Genomic DNA, 21,325 nt, shown 5'->3' with positions numbered 1-21,325 from the left:
TAAGGGGACCCGCCACTGGAATGGGAATCTTCAAATGCACATTTATATTTCAGCAGCGTTTCTTTAGCCTTATTCTCCCAATGTTTGAGTTTCTTGATAATGTTACCAGCAGCAAATCTGTACAAATCTGTGGCAACTTTAATTCTTAACTCCTAAGAAGAAAGACTTTAACCAAGGAGCATAAGACAGAAAGAGAGACTGAGGCAAGTTTTCAAACAGGAGTCAATGTTGATTGAAAAGCTTTAGAGCAGGAAGGAACGGAAGTAAAGCACACTTGGAAGAGGGGCAAGCAGGCGACTTGAGAGACCAACTGCACAGCTTAACCTTTGACTTGGGGTTTTATACATTGGCATACTTCTGGAGGGTTGCATACTGTATTAGTCCATTCTCACACTACTATAAGGACATACCCAAGACTGGGTAATTTATAATGGAAAGGGGTTTAATTGATTCGCAGTTCTGCAGGGCTGGGGAGACCTCAAGAAACTTATAATCATGACAGAAGCGGGAAGCAAACATACCCTTCTTCACATGGCAGCAGCAAGGAGAAGTGCAGAGCAAAGAGGGAAAAAAATCCCTTATAAAACCATCAGATCTCGCTCTCAGGAGAACAGCATGGAGGTAATCACTCCCATGATTCAGTTACCTCCTATGACACATGGGGATTATGGGAACTACAGTTCAAGATGAGATTTGGGTGGGGACACAGCCAAACCATATCACATCCCTTCTCCCATGATTCTTCCCTTGGGGTGGGCTGTTCACATGCACAGTGGCCTGCCAGCACTTGGGAGGAGCCGCATACGCAGTGTTTTGACTGAAGTTATGCACATACTCACTTGAGGCGTTCTTCCTTACCAGTAGAATGTTCCTAGAAGGTCATATACTAGTTATACTCTGCCATTTTGCTTCTTAGTGCACATGCGTGAGCCCACTTGCCCGACTCCTGAGTTCTTATTGGGAAGGTGCTTATCACCAGTTTCAGGTTTTTTCTATCGTTGGGAGACTGCCATTCCCTGGCACCAACTGCAACCAGTTATTATTTTAAAGATGTAGTTAACAACCACTTGACCATCACCTGATGGCCACCTGACATTCCTGGTAGTAGGGGGGCTCTCTCCTGCCCTGCTCATGTCTGACTAGTTACCTACGGTAACAAAACTTCTCTAAATACTTCTCTTTCCACTGAAGGATGTTGCTAGTGGCACTCCTAGATTCTCCATCCCTTGCCCACTTTTCTCCAAGGAGGAGATCATAATCTGATCATAATGATCATAATCATAAATGCAAGAAGGGCATTGATGATTGGTGGGTATAAAGAAGGAATGGGACAGGCTTAGCTCAGCCTCCTCCTCTCTGGAAACCAGCTGCCTATAGGAAAGCCCCTCTTATCTGTTTATTAAGTGATGAATTTGGTAGGGAGGCCTACTGTTTGGGGGATTGTGAATTTGTTTGGATACAGATCTGAGCCACATTCTCTAATCTAGTTTTCAACATCAGAGCTGACATTTGGTGTCTGTCTGGGTCACCCTTTCATCTAGTTGTATTTGTTTCCAAACTTGGGCAAGGAGAGGTGTGATTTATTGAACTCTTTAGAATCCCAATAACTCTCTGCTGTTTGATACAGGTAGACTTTATTATATGTTTAAAGGACATTATAATGCATAGAAGAAACTTTTCCTTTGAAATCCACATGTTGTCAGGGAAAAAGTAGTAAGGAAATTGTTTGAACTTCTTCTTTAAAGAGTGTTTAGCAGCATATCATTTTGCAAATGAAATTTGTATTATTCTCAGTGGCTTGAATATTTAATGAAGCCTGTCATTAATACCTCATAGAAATGCAAATCTGTGTTGTTTCCCAGGATTTCTTCTAGACAGAGGATTAAAACCCTCTCTAGAGACACATTCTCATGGTGCTGGAACTAACAAACTAAGCTTTCCAAAGAAGAAAAAAGAATTTTGGAGAAGCTTTTTTTTTTCTTTTTAATTTCACTATGCATGTTGTTCATATATTATATACAAAAAGCTTTACACTTCACCCACATTTGTGCATGCATTTGCATAAATAAAACTTGAGCTATTCCTCATGGCCACCTCACTCTGCCCTCTGCTCTGCACGTCTGCAGGGGTCTGGGTCTTACGGGACACTTTGGACCACCACCCACCCAAGAGGGGAAGATGGAGACCACACAAAGATAACGTGAAAACCTTAGCTCATGGCAGGCATGTAATAAAGAAGACCTCTATTGGCTGAAGAATGATGAGGTTCATAAATTTGGAAAGGAGACCTTTATTTCTCATAATAGGTTGCAGCCTGCAGAGGGGCAATTCTGACAGGCTAGGAAACATAACATCTGGTTATAAGCTGAAAACAGGCACTTAGAGAAGGGGGCAAAGGAAACAGGAATTTATGCTAAACAGGGTGGCTTAATATACATATGTAATAAGCTATAGGAGAAGTCATGAATATTTATGAAAGGAGAAACATGCACAAGTGTTGTCATTGAGCTTCATGCCCCTTCATGGGTCCTGTGTCTCCACCCAAATCTCATATTGAATTGTAGTTTACATAATCCCCACGTGTGTCATTGGAGGGACCTGGTGAGGTAACTTAATCACAAGGGCAGTTATCCTCATGCTGCTCTCGTGATAGTGACTGAGTTCTCACGAGATCTGATAGTTTTTTAAGGGGCTTTTTCCCCTTTTGCTTGGTACTTCTCCTTGCTGCTGTCATGTGAAGAAGGATGTGTTTGCTTCCCCTTCTGCCATGATTGTAAGTTCCTGAGGCCTCCCCAGCCCTGCAGAATTGTGAGTCAATTAAATCTCTTTTCTTCATAAATTACTCACTCTCAGGCAGTGTTTTATAGCAGCATAAGAACGGACTAATACAGGTCCCATGTACAAAAAAATGGTGGTGCTGGCATGATCTGAGAGTGGTGTTTTCTACCTTCTGACATCAAAATGTGAAGTAGAGGGCACTAAAGCCCTCACTGAGCTTCCTCCATAGACTGTCCAGAACCAATCTGTGGTCAGTGTGTATTATCAGGAAGGAATGCTAGTTGGTTGCTTTGTCAAAACAGCAAAAAGGAGGGGCAGTGTCAGGTAGTTGGTTAATATCAGGGGTGGAGTCTTTTGGAAGAGCTGGTTTCTATTTAGCGCTTAGGGAAGAAAGCCTAATGATGGTTAGTGAGGGAGGAGGTGTAGCAAGGTGTGTCCAACCTCCCATCCCATTATGGCTGGGAACTCAGCTTCCAAGGTTTCTCTGGGGTCTTCTTGGCCAACAGGGGGCCCATTCAGTCAGTTAGGGGGCTTAGAATTTTATTTTTATTGATCACCTTTTACCCAATTCTTGCCATGCGTTGCCCATCACTCAAGTTTTTCCTGTTCAGGGACATCCAGCTCTCTTGCCCTTCTCACTGTCTGAGGGGAAGCTCTGCCTTCTTGTCCCTGACAGTTCAGGGCCTCTGCAGTATGGGTTCTTCTCCCCCACCTTTATGGCTTCATCTCCCACTTTCCCTCTTAGCTTTTATCTAATTCAGCCTCACAAGTCTCTGTAGGGCCCCCTGCCTCCGTGCCTTTGGTCATGCTGTTCCTCTTCCTGAATGCCTGGATCCTTCAGTGTCTGCTTCAAATGCCAATGTTGTCATGACCTTCCCTGACCCCTCCACCTTCTCCTTTCTCTAAACTACATAGCACCATATATGGAACCTCCCTTATGGAACCCACCATATTCCACCTTCGGTAATAAGAGTATTAACACCATCACCACCACCAAGGACAACAACGGCAACATTTGTTAAACACTCCAATGTGTCAGGCACTGTTCTGAACACTTAAAAGTATTAGATTATTTAATAATCAGAATAACCCTATGAGGGACTTCTGCTTGTGACCAAGACAGAATAAAAAGTATCGGAATTACTCCTTACCTAAAACAAAACAAACAAAATCTATGAAACAGTGATTTTCAGGACACTGGACAGCAGTCAAAACTGATCCCTAAGAAATAAGAAATAAAGGAATTCAGCCCTGTCATTGTCCCAGCTTACTGACCTAAAAGGGTTTCCAGGCTGAGGCACAGCAAGAAGACAAGGTCACAGCAGGTCTACTAGGGTAGACCCCTTGAGTAGAAGAGACAAAGCTAAGAATTTGGGGAAGCCAAGTTGGCTAGATTTCACAGGACAGAATCCCAGAAAAGAAAGAGCTGCACAGAGAAAATTCCAGAGGTGTCCACTGGGTCCCCTTGAGTATTCTACTGAGATCTGCTCAGCACTTCCATGGAAGAAAATTGCTCAAAGCCAGGGGAAATACCACCCAAAATAATTAGAGAGAAGAGTACCCAGCATTCACACCAGGCTGGGGATAGTGACAGTTTCTTCCAGCCAGACTACAAAGCCTCAATTCAGAGGGCATCAAATATGGTACTCAAAAGGGTCTTGCCTCGGCAGTGGAAATAATGAGCCCTATGCTGGTCCTACATAAAAGAGCTTAGAAACATAACCCAAAAGGTCAGCCTGTTTCCAAGTAGCTTAACTGCATCTCAGAACAAAGCTAAAGAATGATTATAGAAACACAAAAATATCCAGGACCCAACAAGGTAGAATTTACAATGTCTGTAGTTCAGTTAAAAAGTACCAGGCATGAAACAAACAGGAAAATATAACTCCTCATGAGGAGAAAAAGCAATCAATTGAAACCAGTCCAGAACTGACACAGATGTTAGAATTGACAGAGAATGGCATTAACCCATTTATGCCTAGTGTTCCATTATTGGAATGCTAAGCTTGTGGGAGTTGTTTATATCCTACTGCTCAAGGTCATCACCAAGTTCTGATTTTTCACACACAAAAAATTGCAACTTCCAGCATAAATGGGGCAAAGCAGTCATTATAATTGTGTTTCATATGTTCAAAAAAGGTTAAGTATAGATATGGAAGATGTAAAAAGATATATCTATATGTCTGTATTTACATCTATATCATACACATTTTTTTCTCTAAAAGTTTGATTTGAACATACACACACACACGTATATGTGTGTGTGTGGGAATTAACAGCAGATTAGACACTGCTGAAAAAAATTAGCTTGAAGATAATAGCAATAGAAACTATCTAAAATGAAAACAGAGAAAAGTGAACAGAGTACCAGGGAGCCATGAGACAACTTCAAGTGGCCTAATGTGTGGGTAATTGGAATTCCTGGAGAAGAGGAGACAGAAAAAGAAGGATGAAAACATATTGGAAGAATTAATGGTAAAATTTTGCCTAATTTGATGACAACTGTAAACTCACAGATTTAAGAAGCTCAGTGAATCCCAAGCATAAGAAACTTGAGGAAAATTTTTCCAAGGTACATCATAATCAAATTGCTCCAAACCATTGATAAAGAGAAAATCTTAAAAGCAACTAAAGGAAGAAGATACATCATGTACACTACAAAGCAAAGGTCAGGGTGACAGCTGATTTCTCATTTCAAATAATGCAAGTGAGGAGACCATGGAGCAATGTCTTCAAAGCAATGAGGAAAACCTGCCACCTGAAATTCTTTATTCAAAAAATACATCTTTCAAGAATGAAGATGAAATAAACGTTTTAGACTTACAATGCTGAAAGTTTTCCTTACTAGGTGATTCATACTGCAAGAAATGTTATAGGAAATCAGGCAGAAGGATTTTCATAACAGATAGAAATCTAGAACTAAGGGAGGAGGCCACCCCTCATATTGTCTTATGTCCAATTTCTGCCTCCAAAGAAAGAAGAAGTAAAAACTGAAAGGCAGAAATGAAATCCACAAGCAGACAGCCCGGTGCCACACCGTGGGCCTGGTAATTAAAGATGGACCCCTGACCTAATTGATTATTTGCATAAAAAAGGCACTGTGAAGATCCCTGCCCTGTTCGGTTCCTTTCTAATTACCAGTGTGTGCAGCCCCTAGTCATGTACCCCCTGCTTGCTCAATCGATCATGACCCCCTCACGCGGACCCCCTTAGAGTTGTGAGCCCTTAAAAGGGATAGGAATAGCTCACTCAGGGAGCTCGGCTCTTGAGACAGGAGTCTTGCTGATGCTCCCGGCCAAATAAACCCCTTCCTTTTTTAACTCCAGTGTCTGAGGGGTTTTGTCTGTGACTCTTCCTGCTACAGAACCACACACAAAAATGAGCAATGGGAATGGTAACTACATGGGTACTTATGTTAGATTCTCTTTTAATTTTAAAAGTCTTCCAAAAATTGACTGATTGTATATCCAATGGAATATTATCCACCATAAAAAGGAAATGAAGTTTTGATACAACAAGTAGATGAACTTTGAAAACATTATGCAAAGTAAAAGAAGCCAGACACAAAAGGTTATTCTGTAGTTCCGTTTATATGAAATATTCAGAATAAGGAAAATCATAGAAACAGAAGATAGATAGTTGCCAAGGACTTGGGGGTGGGAGGACTGGGGAATAATTGCTTAAGAGGTGTGGGGTTTTCTTTTGCTCTGGGAATGGTGAAAATGTTCTCAGACTAAATAGAGGTGGGGGCTACTCAATCCTAAATGTCACTTAATTGTTGACTTTAAAGTAGTAAATTTTATGTTATGTGCAGTTCACTTCAATACAAGAAAATTTTAAAGATTAATTGACTGGTTTCAATGAAAATAATGACAAAGTAGTATGAAGTTTATAACGTATGTAAAATTAAATGTATAGCAGAAATAGCACAAGATCAGGAAGCAAGAAATGGAAGTAAATTAGCATAAGGTTTGTAAGCCAAAAGTATCTGAGACAGGTCTCAATCAATTTAGAAAGTTTATTTTGCCAGGGTTAAGGACACACCCGTGACACAACCTGAGGAGGTCTTGATGACGTGTGCCCAGGGTGGTTGGGGCACAGCTTGGTTTTATACATTTTAGGGAGGCATGAGACATCAATCAATACACGTAAGATGTACATTGGTTTGGTCCAGAAAAGCGGGACAACTTGAAGCGGGGGCTTCCAGATCATAGTTAGATTAAAAGATTTTCTGATTGGCAATTGATTGAAAGAGTTATTGTCAATAAAAAGGAACATCTGGGTTACACTAAGGGGTTGTGGAGACCAAGGTTTTATCATGCAGATGAAGCCTCCAGGTAGCAGGCTTCAGAGAGAATAGATTGTAAATGTTTCTTATCAGACTTAAAGAGTCTGTTCAATCTGAAATTCCAAAAGGAAGGACGGTATAAGGAGGCATGTTCAGCTCCCCATTCCCATCATGGCCTGAACTAGTTTTTCAGGTCGACTTTGGAATCCCCTTGCTAAGAGGAGTGGTCCATTCAGGTGGTTGAGAGGGGGGCTTAGAATTTTATTTTTGGTTCTTGTACTCCATATGAAGTGATATAATATCACTTGAAGGTACCCTGGGATAAGTCAAAGATATGTACTATAAACCCTAAAGCAGCCACTAAAATAACAAAACAGAGCTATAGCTAATAAAGCAACAAAGGGAGGGAAGGGGGAAGCATAAGAGCTCCTCAACCCAGAAGAAGATGGTATAAGGTAAATCTCAAAATAATTATGTTCAGTCAAAACAGCTAGATAGGTTGGGCACAGTGGTTCACACCTGTAATCCCAGCACTTTGGGAGACCGAGGTGGGTGGATCACTTGAGGCCAGGAGTTTGAGACCAACCTGGGCAACATGGTGAAACCCCATCTCTACTAAAATTACATAAATTAGCCGGACATAGTGGTGCACGCCTGTAATCCCAGCTACTCGGGAGGTTGAGGCAGGAAAATCGCTTGAACCCAGGAGGCAGAGGTTGCAGTGAGCCGAGATTGTACCATTGCACTGCAGCTTGGGTGACAGAGTAAGACTCTGTCTCAAAAAAAATGAAAAACAACTAGACAAAAGAAATACATACTGTATGATTCCCCTTATAAAAAAAAAAAAAAAAAAAAAAACTCTAGAAAATGTAGACTCATCGATTGTAAGTGAAAGCACATCAGTGGTTGCTAAGTGGGGGGCAGGGTGTGGGTTTACCAAGAACATGGTTCACCACTACCCTGGTTGTGGTGATGGTTTCATAGGGGTAGAAATATGTCAAAATTTATCACATCGTGTACTGTAAATATGTGCAGCTTATTGTACAGAAGTTATACTACAATAAAGCTGTTTTGATTAAAACAACAACTACTCTGTGTTGAATGGTAATATTTTCTCCACTGTATAGATGAAGAAGCGTAGGCACGCAGAGCTTAATGATTTGCCTGAGGTCAAGTAAACCCTGGGCACCTGGCTTGAAGTCTACATGGAACAAAACAAACAGAGAGAAGTGAGACCGCTTCAGAGGGAACTATAGACCCAAAGGACAAATAGTAGAATTTCAGGAAGGGAGGATGGGAGGACATTTCCATCATTTCAGAGAGCACGAACCACAGACACAAAGCGCATGGCGTGTAGAGCACAGTGCGCAGTTGGGAATGGGAGTCCCAGATGTGCATGTGTGAGTGGGATAGGGGCAGAAGAACAGACCAGACCTGTCCAGGGGGACCTTGACTGGAGCTCCTTGGATCCCATGCTAAGGAGTTGAACTTCCATCCGCTAGGACATGGAAAGACTTAGAAGTGTTTTCAGGAGAGCGATGGGCTCGGGTGACTCTTGAGGATGATATGTATGGAATGAAGGATGGCTGGGCTCCCTAACCCCCTTGGAGTCTTCATAAGCAGGACAGCCTTGTCTGATGTTGCTCCCTGCAGGTTCCCAGTGCATCTCCATTGTAAACTTTAGTGGTCCTCAGAATCCCAGGTCTGTGAACTCTGAAAGACTGTTCTCCTCCACCCTCCTCTACTCACTGCTCTCTGGGTTTGGGTCCATTCCTGTCCCCTCCCAGGTTCGAGGTGAATTGCTGCGGGAGAGAGTGCAGCGGCTGGAGGCACAGGAGGGAGGCTTTGCACAGTCGCTTGTTGCTCTGCAGTTCCAGAAGGCGGCCCGGGTGACCGAGACCCTGTCAGCCTACACCGCCCTCCTCAGCATCCAGGACTTGCTCCTGGAAGAGCTGAGTGCGTCTGAGATGCTGACCAAGTCGGCCTGCACGCAGATCCTGGAATCGCACAGCCGGGTGAGTGCAGGCGCTGGGAAGGAGAGGTGGACAGAGCTGGTTCTTTCTGGTACCTACCTCTGCATCTTCCCCTGTGGAGTAGGCTGCAACCCCTGTCCTGTCTATGCTGTAGGGTTGTGATGAGGATTAAACAAAGTGACTTACTGGAGAGTACTTTGCATTCTCCCAACCAAAGATGGCTCTATTTCATTGCTCTGAGAAGCAACCCTTTTGGATTTTAACATCTCTGAACCTTGGCAGTTGCCATGGTTTCGTTGGCAGTATTGTTTCTTTCATTATGCTAGGGAGGACAACAGTGTATCTTCCAATTAGCATATCCTAAATGCAACAATATATTGGGTTATTTATTATTTTAAAAATTCTAATTATTAGTGTTATCACAACATGCTACATTCTTTCCAAAATGTGAGAGGTATATCCATAAAACAAAAGCTATTGTAATAACTGTTTGGGTGACTAATTTTAGGTCTTTTATGTGTAGATTTGAGAATTCCATTTATTATATATTATTATCATAATTACCTATAGTGAGGAAAAAACCCCTCGCATTTATTGAAACCCTAGTGTGGGGAGGGAAGCGCTACTAAGTTGTGAATAGACATGCTCTCACTTAAGTGTACATAATTCTTTACTTAGTTATTCTTATTACGATTATTACTGAAGCATAATTAATAAGAAGGTACAATTTTATGCTACTTTACAATTATGCTGTTTGTCATTATATTCATTATTCAGCTGTGTGGTAAAGTAGATCTTGTTATTATACTCAGTTCTCAGGTAAAGAAACTGAGATTGGGGCAGATGGCAGGTCAAGTTCTTTGTGAAGACCACATGGCTGATTGTGAAAGGAGCCAGGAATGGAATCTGTTTCTGACTTCAGCCCATTATGTCATGTCTATGGACTACACCAGTTGAGTTTGCCATGTGAGGTTCCCATTACTTTCTTTAAAACGTAACAACAGTAGATGCTGAAAGGTCTAAAAGTATTTCAGGGGTGGGCAGACACTATGCACCCTGCACTGTAACAACTATTTTAGGGATAGAAAGGAAGCAAAAGCATTGTAAGTAATTCCAGCGCAAAATAGCCAGATGCTGGACATATAAAAATGAACATACTTTTAATGCTTTGTGAGCTCGCAAGGGCCTATGGAAGAAAATCCCTAAAGATGTGCAAGATATATCCTAGATAAGGTGAACTCACAGAGATAGGTGGGGGCAAATTCAGAAGCCAGGTTTACCTTGGAACAAAGGCTGAAACCTGTAACACAGAGACTTGGGATTAATTTTGGAGGAATGGGAGATGAGGCTGTGGGATGTCTCAGTTAGTGAGAACACCAAGCGAGGGGTGGGAGGAGAAAGCCGCCTGCTGGCAGAACCCATCTCCACACCTGCTCCAGGTGAAGCTCTTCCTATGAGTTTGTAATCGAAGGCCTCTGCTAACATGAAGAACAAATCCAAATGCATTTTAACCATCTAGTCACGAAATCTCCAAGGTGATAAATTAAATTAAAATAATTCCAGGTTAGTTCACTGTCTTCATGCAAAGACAAATCCTCTCCAGAAAAAAAAAAATATTCTCAATGGGGTAGCTCAGGATTTCCATAGATCAAGTTCAGCTGAATGTGAGCTCTCAATTGAAGAAAAAAGTCACCACACACATAAAGAAGCAAGGCAAGATGACCAAGGAGAAACAAACAAAGCCAGATTACGATCCCTGAATACTTTAGAGATCCAAATTATCAACACAGAATCTAAAATAATAATAATTTGTGAAATTGTTAAAGATATTACAAAAATGATTTAAATTTTTTTTTTTTTTTTCTGATTTTCAGACAGGGTCTTACTCTGTCGAGCAGGCTGGAATGCAGTGGCCCAATCTTGGCTCACTGCAGCCTTGACCTCCTGGGCTCAGGCAGTCCTCCCTCCTCACCCCTCCAAGTAGCTGGGACCACATGGGCATGTGCCATCATACCCAGCCTTTTTTTTTTTTTTTTTTTTTTTTGGTATTTTTTGTAGAGATGGGCTCAAATGATCCTCCCGCCTTGGCCTCCCAAAGTTCTGGGATTACAGGTGTGATTTAAAAATTTTATTCACCTGGAGCATATAGTGAGTTTAACTTGCATATATTTAATAAAAGACTCAAAATAACAACAAGAACAATTGCTAGAACAGGGAGAAATTGATAAATCTATCATCATAGTGGGAAATTTCAGCATACTTCTGTCAGTGGTTGATTTATTGATCAAATGAAACACAGGTAAAGATATAGATGAACTAAACAACACATTTAACAAGGTGTTTTAATGCACATATAAATAATCTTATAGCTGCCGGGCGCGGTGGCTCAAGCCTGTAATCCCAGCACTTTGGGAGGCCTAGACGGGCGGATCACGAGGTCAGGAGATCAAGACCATCCTGGCTAACATGGTGAAACCCCGTCTCTACTAAAAAATACAAAAAAAAACTAGCTGGGCGAGGTGGCGGGCGCCTGTAGTCCCAGCTATTCGGTAGGCTGAGGCAGGAGAATGGCGTGAACCCGGGGGGTGGAGCTTGCAGTGAGCTGAGATCCGGCCACTGCACTCCAACCCGGGCGACAGAGCAAGACTCCGTCTCAAAAAAAAAAAAAAATCTTATAGCCAAAAAATAATGAATATGTATCTCCAGCACACATCAGAACAGTTAAAAATAATTGACTATACATTATTATTTTAATACCTTTTGACAAGGGGAAATTAAGTTTAATTCATTTTTTAAAAGATGATTATAAAGTGTCCATAATTTGGACTTTGGAAATTTTTAAATCGATTTTGAAAAATCAATTTTAGGCAGGGCACGGTGGCTCATGCCTGTAATCCCAGCACTTTGGGAGACCGAGGCAGGCAGATCATGAGGTCAGGAGATCGAGACCATCCTGACTAACACAGTGAAACCCTGTCTCTACTAAAAATACAAAAAATTAGCTGGGTGTGGTGGCGGGCACCTGTAGTCCCAGCTACTCAGGAGGCTGAGGCAGGAGAATGGCATGAACCTAGGATGCGGAGCTTGCAGTGAGCTGAGATTGTGCCACTGCACTCCAGCCTGGGTGACAGAGCAAGACTCCATCTCAAAAAAAAAAAAAAAAAAAAAATCAATTTTAGAGGTTGATTTTAGAAAAAAAAGTCAAAATTTTAGAAAAAATCAATTTTACAAATTTATTTTAAAATATACTTTTGAATAGTTTACAGGTCAGGGATAACATAATGGAAATTTAAAAATACAGAGAATAACTATGATATATGAAATTGTGTAAAATTCAGCTAAAGCAGTTTTAAGAGGAAAATTTGTGCCCTAAACTGATATTAGAAAAGAAGAAAGGCTCACAATTAAGATTATATAAAAAGGGGGAAAATAACACATGTATTGTTTTTTATTTTGTTTACACCATGTTTCTTCTAAAACATACAGAAATTATACCTCAATAAATATATGTTTAAAAGTATGTGCATTTTGGGAGGCTGAGGCGGGTGGATCAGCTGAGGTCAGGAGTTCAAGACCAGCCTGGCCAACACAGTGAAACCCTGTCTCTACTAAAAATACACAATTAGCCTGGTGTGGTGGCACATGCCTCTAGTCCCAGCTACTCTGGAGACTGAGACAGGAAAATTGCTTGAACCCAGGAGGTGGAGGCTGCAGGGAGCTGAGTTCATGCCATTATACTATAGCCTGGGTGAGACAGAGCAAGATTCCCTCAAAAAAAAAAAAAAAAAAAAAAAAAACACAGTGTGTTTCTTCTGAAATATAGCATAAACAAAATAAAAAACAAAACTACCATAGAGTTGAGAAAGTGAAGAGATTTTTTTGAGAAAAGTCTAGTAAAATATACAAACCCTTGGCAAGAGCAACCATTAAGAAATATAAAAGACAATAATATTAAGAATATAAAAAGCAACATGACTATAGATGCAGTAGAGTTTTTTAAATAAGAGAATGTTATCAACAACTTTATACAGATGAATTCAAAAACTGAAATGAATTCAAAAACTAGAAAAATGCAAATCACCAAAATTGGCTCAAGCAGAAAAAAAAAATGGCTGTATAACCCTGTTGTCCTGAAAGAAATTGATTCAGTACTTTAAAATCTTCCAAACCCACACCAAAGACACCCAACTCGTTGCCAAAGTTTAAGGTATTTTGCCAGTCTCATATATTAATTATTCCTGGTGTTAGAAAAATAGGGAATATTCCTCAACTCATTTTATCATGCTAGATAACTTTAACACCAAAACCAGACATGAACGCACGAGAAAGAATAATTATACTTTAATCTTGCATGTGAACATAGATGTACCATTTGAAAACAAAATAGCAGGATACAGCCATCTATAAAAAATTAATACATTATGGACAGGTTGGGTTTATTCTAGGAAGATAAGATTGGTTTAACATTAAAACATCCATTTACAAAATTCACCTGATTAACAAATTAAAGGGGAGTGACTCATGTGATCATTTTAGTATATAGAGAATAAGTCTTTATATTAGTCTGTTCTTATATTACTATAAAGAAATACCCTGAGACTGGGTAATTTATAAAGGAAAGAGGTTTAATCGGCTCATGATTCCACAGGCTATACAGGAAGCATGATGCATCTGCCTAGCTTCTGGGGAGTACTCAGGAAACTTACAATCAAGGTAGAAGGTAGAGGGGAAGCAGGCATGTCTTACATAGCCAGAGCAGGAGGCAGAGAAGTAAGGGGAGGTGCCACACACTTTTAAACAACCAGATCTCATAATAACTCCATCACGAGAAGAGCACCAAAGGGACTGTGCTAAACAATTCATGAAGGACCCCCGTGATCCAGTCACTTCCCACCAGGCTCCACCTGCAACATTGGGGATTACAGTTCGACATGAGATATAACCCCACCCAAATACCATGTTCCTCTCACATTTCAAGGTATAATCGTGCCTTCCCAACAGTCCCCCAGAGTCTTAACTCATTCCAGCATTAACTCAAAAGTCCAAAGTCTCATCTGAGACATTGTAAGTCCATTCCACCTATGAGCCTATAAATTAAAAAACAAGTTAGTTACTTCCAATGATGCAATGGAGCCATAGGCATTGGGTAAATATTCCTGTTCCAAAAGGGAGAAATTGGCCAAAAGAAGCAGTTACAGGCCCCAGGCAAGTCTGAAATGCAGATGGTAGTCATCAAATCTTAAAGTTCCAAAATAATCTCCTTTGACTCCATGTCTCATATTCAGGTCATGCTGGTCCAAGGGATGGGGTCCCAAAGCTTAGGCAGCTCAGCCCCTGTGATTCAGCCCCAACAGCTGCTCTCAAGGGCTGCTGTTGAGTACCTGCAGTATTTCTAGGCACAGGATGCAAGCTGTCAGTGAATCTACCATTCCAGAGTCTAGAGGATAGTGGCCCCCTTATCACAGCTCCACTAGGTAGTGTCCCAGTGGAGACTCTGTGCGGGGGCTCCAACCCCACATTTCCCTTCCACACTGCCCTAGTAGAGGTTCTCCATGAGGGCTCTGCCCTGGCAGAAGGCTTCTGCCTGGACATTGGGGCTTTTCCATATATCCTCTGAAATCTAGGCGGAGGCTCACAAGACCCAACTCTTTCATTCTGTGCACCTGCAGGCTTAACACCACGTGGAAGATGCCAAGGCTTGCAGTTTGTATCTTGTGAGCAGTGGTCCAAGCTGCACCTGGGGTCCTTTGAGCTGAGGCTGGATGCAGGGAGCAAGGTCCCAAAGCTGCACGGGGCAGCGGGGCACTGGGCCTGGCCCAAGAAACCATTCTTCTCTCCTAGGCCTCTGGGGCTGTGATTAAAGGGCTGCTGTGAAGGTCTCTGAAATGCCTTTAAGGTCTTTTTCCCATTCTCTTGGCTATGGTGGGCTGAAAGCTTTCCACACTTTTACACTCTGCTTCCCTTTTAAATATAAGGTCGTTTCAGGTCATTTCTTTGCTCACACATATGAGCATAGGTTGTTACAAGCAGCCAGGTCATACCTTGAATGATTTGCAGCTAGATATTTCTTCCACCAGATACCCTAAATCGTCACTCTCAAATTCGAAATGCCATATATCTCTAGAGTAGGGGCACAATGCCATCAGTCTCTTTGCTAAAGCATGGCAAAAGTGACCTTTACTCCAGTTCCCAATGAGTTCCTCATCTCCATCTGAGACTTCCTCAGCCTAGAATTCATTGTCCATATTACAATCAGAATTTTGGTCACAACAATGTAACAAGTCTCTAGGAATTTCCAAACTTTCCCTCATCTTTCGGTCTTCTTCTGAGCCCTCCACACTCTTCCAACCTCCTTTGGTTACCCAATTCCAAAGCTGCTTTCACATTTACAAGTATTGTTGTAGCAGTGCCCACTCCTCAGTACCAATTTTCTGTATTAGTCTGTTCTCACATTGCTATAAAGAAGTACCTGAGACTGGGTAATTTGTAAAAAAAAAAAAAGGAAGTTTAATTGGCTCATAATTCTGCAGGCTGTACAGGAAGCATGATGCATCAGCTCAGCCTCTGTGGAAACCTCAGGAAACTTACAGTTACGGCAGAAGGCAGAGGGAAAGGAGGCACATCTTTCATGGCTGGAGCAAAAGGAAGAGAGAGTGGAGGAGGTGTTACAGTTTTAAACAACCAGATCTCATTATAACTCACTCACTATCACAAGAACGGCACCGAAGGGATGGCGCTAAACCATTCATGAAGGATCCACCCCCATGATCCAGTCACCTTCCAGCAGGCCTCACCTCCAACACTGGGAATTACAGTTCAACATGAGATTTGGGTGGGGACACAAATCCAAGCCATATCAGTCTTTAACTGAATTTTAACACCCATTCAAGATAAAACTCCGTAGCAAATTAATAATAGAAGGAAACTTCCAAAGCCCACAGCAAGTATTACACTCGAGGTGGTTAGCATGGAGGCGGATCACTGCCCTGAATTCCAGATGGAGGAAATAGAGCCTGCAGAGGGAAGAGCAGGTCCAAGGTCATTTAGTCAGTTAGGGGCAGAGGGAGACACCAGGAACATTTAGCCTTCAGTGCATGATTCATCTGCTCATCCTAAGTGCCCAAGAAACACCCTCAGTACAGCCCTAAAACACATACTTGTGCTTTTTACTTCAAACCACACTGATTTCTATTCATATAATAATTGGAGAGTACGACACTTACATTTTTTATTTTATCTTAAAACTCTTGAGTAACTCCTGCCTCCAGTTTGTTTAGAACAGAGTTAATGTGTCCTGAGTTGGGAGCAGCTAATAAATCAGATGATGCCGTATTATTAAATGGGTGGTAAGGCAATGCATATGATACACCCTTACTTGAGTTTGCATTTGAAATGAAGACAAGCCTGTTGTTTTGTTCCAGATATTAGACTTGCATTCTGCAATTTGCTCATTCTGTGTAAACCACTTTCCTATTGGGAATGGGCTTTTAGGCTGTTAAACATTCAGGAGAATTAAAAAAGCATGAAATAGAATGCTTTGGAAGAAATTACTCCTAAGAAAACTGTATCAAGTGCACCTCATATGATGAAAGATTTAGACTCGTTTTGCGAACTTGGAACATATGCAAGGCTTAGTTGGATCAGAGGGCCAAGTGACAACGATAGGCAAATTTAAATGGGATAGACTTACTCCTAACAGATAATGTGACCCCAAACAAATGGTACCCACTGTATTTGCATTTCAGTTTAAATTGTATGTTTACTTTCCTGAGCCTCACTTGGCATCTTCTTCTTTGTTTATTGTTTTGAGACAGAGTCACTGTCACCCAGGCTGGAGTGCAGTGGTGTGATCTCAGCTCACTGCAACCTCCACCTCCTGGATTCAACTGATTGTCCTCCCTCAGCCTCCCGAGTAGCTGGGACTATAGGCCTGCACCACCATGTCCAGCTAATTTTGTATTTTTAGTAGAGACAAGGCCATGTTGGCCAGGCTGGTCTCGAACTCGTGACCTCAAGTGATCCTCCCACCTTGGCCTCCCAAAGTGTTGAGATTACAGGCATGAGCCACTGTGCCCAGTCTTGGCATCTTCTGATCGTCCCTCTGCCTTTCTTCCCATGTACCACTGGCCACCATCTGTTGATTCTGCCTGGGTTTTCTCATTTCCACCTTTGGCTGCCCAGCTTAACTAGTCTGATGTATCTAGACTGGAACAACAGAAATAACCTTGATATTAGCCAGCATCAGGGGAGCTCTCGTTATGTCCAAAGCAGTGGGCTAAGTGTTTAAACCTCATGTCCATCCCATGACATTTTCAGACCCATTCTATAGATGGAAGAGCTGAGGCTTAGGGAGGTTAAGTCATTTCACCAATCCCACAGCTGAAAAGCTGACTTTAAACCTCCCTCCAAAGCCCATGCTCCTGTCCTAACTTCAATTTCTGCTTACCTCCCTTTCTCCCTACTCTAGTTACCCCTCTGCACGGTGGCCAAGGGGATGTTTCTGAAAAATAAAAGTGATGATTCACAGCCCCATCCCCAGCTCTACATTAAAAAAGCCCACCTTTCACCACTCCCTCTCTCAGATCCTGCATTTTAGCCCTCGGACCTTCTTGCTGCCCCCTGAGCATTGGAGACACATTCAGGCCTGTGTCCCTTTGAAGGACCTCTGCCTAGAATGCTTCTGCTGTACCTCCTTGCAGACTCCTCTCCATATTCTAAGACAAACCCAAATGTTACTTCCTCTGTGAAGCCATCCATGATTCCCTCTGGCAGAGCTGGTCTCTTCCAGCTCCTGTAACCCTCCATCCCGAAGCAGATGATGGCATTTCTCATCTCTGCAACTGTTAACATGAATCTCTCCCTCACTAGACAGTGAGTTTTCATGTCTCATTCACCCCTGAATCCCCCAATCTACCTATTATCTCTCTCTCTCTCTCTCCCCTCTCTGTGTCTTTCTTCCCCTCCATCCCTTTTCCCTCCCTCCATCCACGCTTCCATCCATCATCAACATCTGTATATCCATTCATTCAGCAGATACCTGTGGAGTGATTACTAAGGGCATTAGAGCTGAGTGATGGGACCCAGAGCCAGAGACACCTGAAATCACCCCAACTCTACCTGTTGCCCAGCTCTGTGATTTCGGGAGATTCCATTATAGTCTCTTACTTCAGTTACCTTATATATGAAATTAGATGACAAAAAATTCCTATCTTGTGTTATTTTTTGAAGATTAAACCACTAATGCATGTAACTTTTATAATCTGCTGATACAATCTGGCACCATATTGGCATTCAGTAAATGCCAGCTGCTGTCATCCCCCTCATCATTGTCATTGTTATTATTGTTGCTGTTTCTTCTTCCATGAGCCGTGCACTGTGCTGACTGCTGGGGAGAAAGGAGAACACGTCAGCGACGCTCCTGAGTCCCTGCCCTCAGCATTTAAAATCTGGCAAGGAAATCAGCTATTAGGGAAGACAATTCCAGAACCAAGTTTTAGATTCCAGTTGTGCTAGGTGGCAGGCAGGTGGAAGGGTGCAGGGGTTTGGGGACGCCATCAGCAGATTACAAACCATGGGACATATTTCCACCTTATATTCTATTCCTAACCAGGGCTCTCCTGGTGCATGGAAAGCTCTGTGTGTTCCACTGTTCCTCTGGTGACACAGGCAGGCTCAGATGTGAGCCTCCCTTCTCCTCCAGGTGGGCTGGGGCTGGCATCTGGGTAGAAGTGGGATCTCTGCCTCCAGCTCCTGGCCGTGCTGACAGCATGACAGCACATACTGTTGGAACTCCACTGGACTGTGTTTCCTTGTGGGATGCTGCAGCAAGAGGGATAGTCATAGTTCCACATCTCAGCCTACTAGGAGCCCTGCTCAGGAGTTTTCGAAGGCTCAGCACCCAAATGCCTGGGTAGGATAGAAGGCTCTCCATGCTACAGAGAGATGCAATCTATCTCTGGCTGATTTTCTTTTGTCATGGTTCTTGAATAGTGTTTCAGTCTTTAGGGGGCTTTGAGACCCTTTTGAGTGTTTGATGCAAGCTTTGGCCTCTCTGCAGAAAGGCGGACCATTTTGTACCTATTTAGGAGGATCAAGGACCATCCTCCCCTGGTGAAGTCCAACCAAGGCCTCTTAGGATTTAACACCCTGTCCACCTTCCAGTCCTAATTATAGTACTGACCAATCTGGTAAACACTGGGTTAAATGTACCTGCATTCTCCAAGGCCTGGGGTCCTCCTGCCTCCCCTCACCACCCACCTAAGCAGGCTGTGGACAGTTTCTTGTGTGAGATTATCTAATCCTGGTGGCCTAAGAATGCAGATTACTTCTGTTTGGCCAAGAAGAGACAGTGTAGACTAGTGGTTAAGAACACAGTTTCAGAGCCAGCTAGCCTGGCTTCAAATTCTGGATCTGCCACTCAATAGTTGCATCATCTGGCAAATTAATTTAACTCTGTCTGCCTGTTTCTTTACCTATAAAGCAAGAGAACTAAGAGTATGTATTCTGAAGGGTTGTTATAAGGGTTCAGTGAGATTCATGTATGAAAAGTACACAGAGCAGTGTAGCCCAGGACCCTGACGGTAATGGTGGTGTTAGCCATGGTTGCTGTGTTCCAACTTGGCTTTCATCCATGGTGGGTGCATGCAGGTACCCCACCATATGCAGTGACAGATGCCAGCCACCAGGCACTTTGCAGACAGGGAGAAGGAGACACAGCCCTGCCCTTAAAGAGCTCATACTCTAGTAGAAAAGCACAGGACAGTGATTTCAGGTGACAGGAAACGGAGTGCATGCAAGGGGTAGTGAGTGGGCACATGAGGAGAGGGCATCTGCGTCTCCCAAGGAACTCAGGGATCCCTTCACTGAGGAGCCCTTCACCAAGGAGGTTTTTCTTAAGCTGAGGGGTGAAAGAAGACTGGGGATTGGTGAGGCAGACGGAGAAAGGCACTGCAGGTGGAGGGAACGGCCTATGTGGAGGCATGGAGGTGACACAGGGGTGAGAGATCGTGGTGCACTCACATTGCACCACGTGGCACAGCTGGATGGGGAACCAGGCAAGACAGGGTCATGCCAGGCTTGTAGCGAGACACCCAGGAGGTAAGATTTTGCCCTGCAGCCCACCCACCTTGTGCAGTGGGGTTCACCCTCTGCCCCCTCCTTGTGTAGGAGCTCCAGGAGCTGGAGAGGAAGCTGGAGGACCAGCTGGTGCAGCAGGAGGCGGCCCAGCAGCAGCAGGCCCTGGCGAGCTGGCAGCAGTGGGTGGCCGATGGGCCCGGGATTCTGAACGAACCTGGGGAGGTGGATTCTGAAAGACAGGTCTCTAGTGTCCTGCAGCAAGCCCTGAGCAAGAGCCAGACATTACTGGAGCAACATCAGCAGAGGTACGCTGTGTCCCCCATGGTACCCGAAGATACTAGTCCCCAGCAGGCCTGGAGAACCTGCATCTCCAACTCAGCCCGGCCGCACCCACCTGGGCTCTCACCCTCTTGCCTAAGGTGTCATCCCATTGCTCCAACATGAGCTGCTAGCTTTGTAGCATACTCCTTCTTCCCTGACACCCTTCTTTTTTAAGTTTAATATCATTCAAGTTTTACTAAACATAATATTTTTAAACTTTTTATTTTGAAATACAGACTCACAAGAAGTTGCAAAGATAGTAGGGAGAGTGCCATATACTCTTCCCCCAGCTTTCCTTCTTGGTAACATCTGACATAATCACAATACGTGAATTGACATTGTCACAAGACAGCAAACTAGGTTACAGGCCTTATTCCAATTTTACCATAAACTTAGTATTTTATATCCTGCTTTTGTAAAAGTATAAAACAGACAGACCCCCAGTCTTTTTGTTGTTCTTTGTATTGTTTTTCAATTCACATTAGACACTTAGCCTTGGCTGGGGCATTAAGAATCCTTGGAAAAACATAATTTTTAACAGCTTCATAATTTTCCACTGTGAATAAAAAATGGACATGGAAAGGATTGGAGGCAAAGTCTATACACAGCGTGGTTAATTTTTGCAAACACACGCCTACACATTAATTGGAAGGAAATAGACCCAATTTCAATGGATATGGTTTCTGGGCAGTGAGATTACAGATTATTTTCTTTTATCCTACCACGCTCTTCTGTGTAAATGCATCAAAGTGCAGTTCTGTCCCATTGAAATAATTGTGAGGGGGCTCAATCTGTATTGATTTGATTTAACCTGGGATTTTAGGGCATGTAGTATTCATATGCTCCTGGAGGAGATGGCTTGTGATCAAACTTTTGATTTGATTTGCAC

The 21,325-nt window shown here is 42.8% G+C and overlaps 1 protein-coding gene across 1 annotated transcript in view; it reads left to right on the top strand.

The window, feature by feature from the left end:
* Positions 1 to 21,325, top strand: part of EVC2 (EvC ciliary complex subunit 2) — a 155,247-nt gene that overhangs the window by 119,774 nt on the left and 14,148 nt on the right. The window contains exons 17-18 of the mRNA XM_023206693.1: positions 8,854 to 9,081; positions 20,206 to 20,420. Coding sequence (XP_023062461.1) covers positions 8,854 to 9,081; positions 20,206 to 20,420 — 443 coding nt within the window. The remainder of the gene's footprint in view (positions 1 to 8,853; positions 9,082 to 20,205; positions 20,421 to 21,325) is intronic.

This window comes from Piliocolobus tephrosceles, chromosome 3, assembly GCF_002776525.5.
Source record: "Piliocolobus tephrosceles isolate RC106 chromosome 3, ASM277652v3, whole genome shotgun sequence".
NCBI classification, from domain to species: domain Eukaryota; kingdom Metazoa; phylum Chordata; class Mammalia; order Primates; family Cercopithecidae; genus Piliocolobus; species Piliocolobus tephrosceles.
This window is presented reverse-complemented; position numbering and strand designations above follow the sequence as displayed.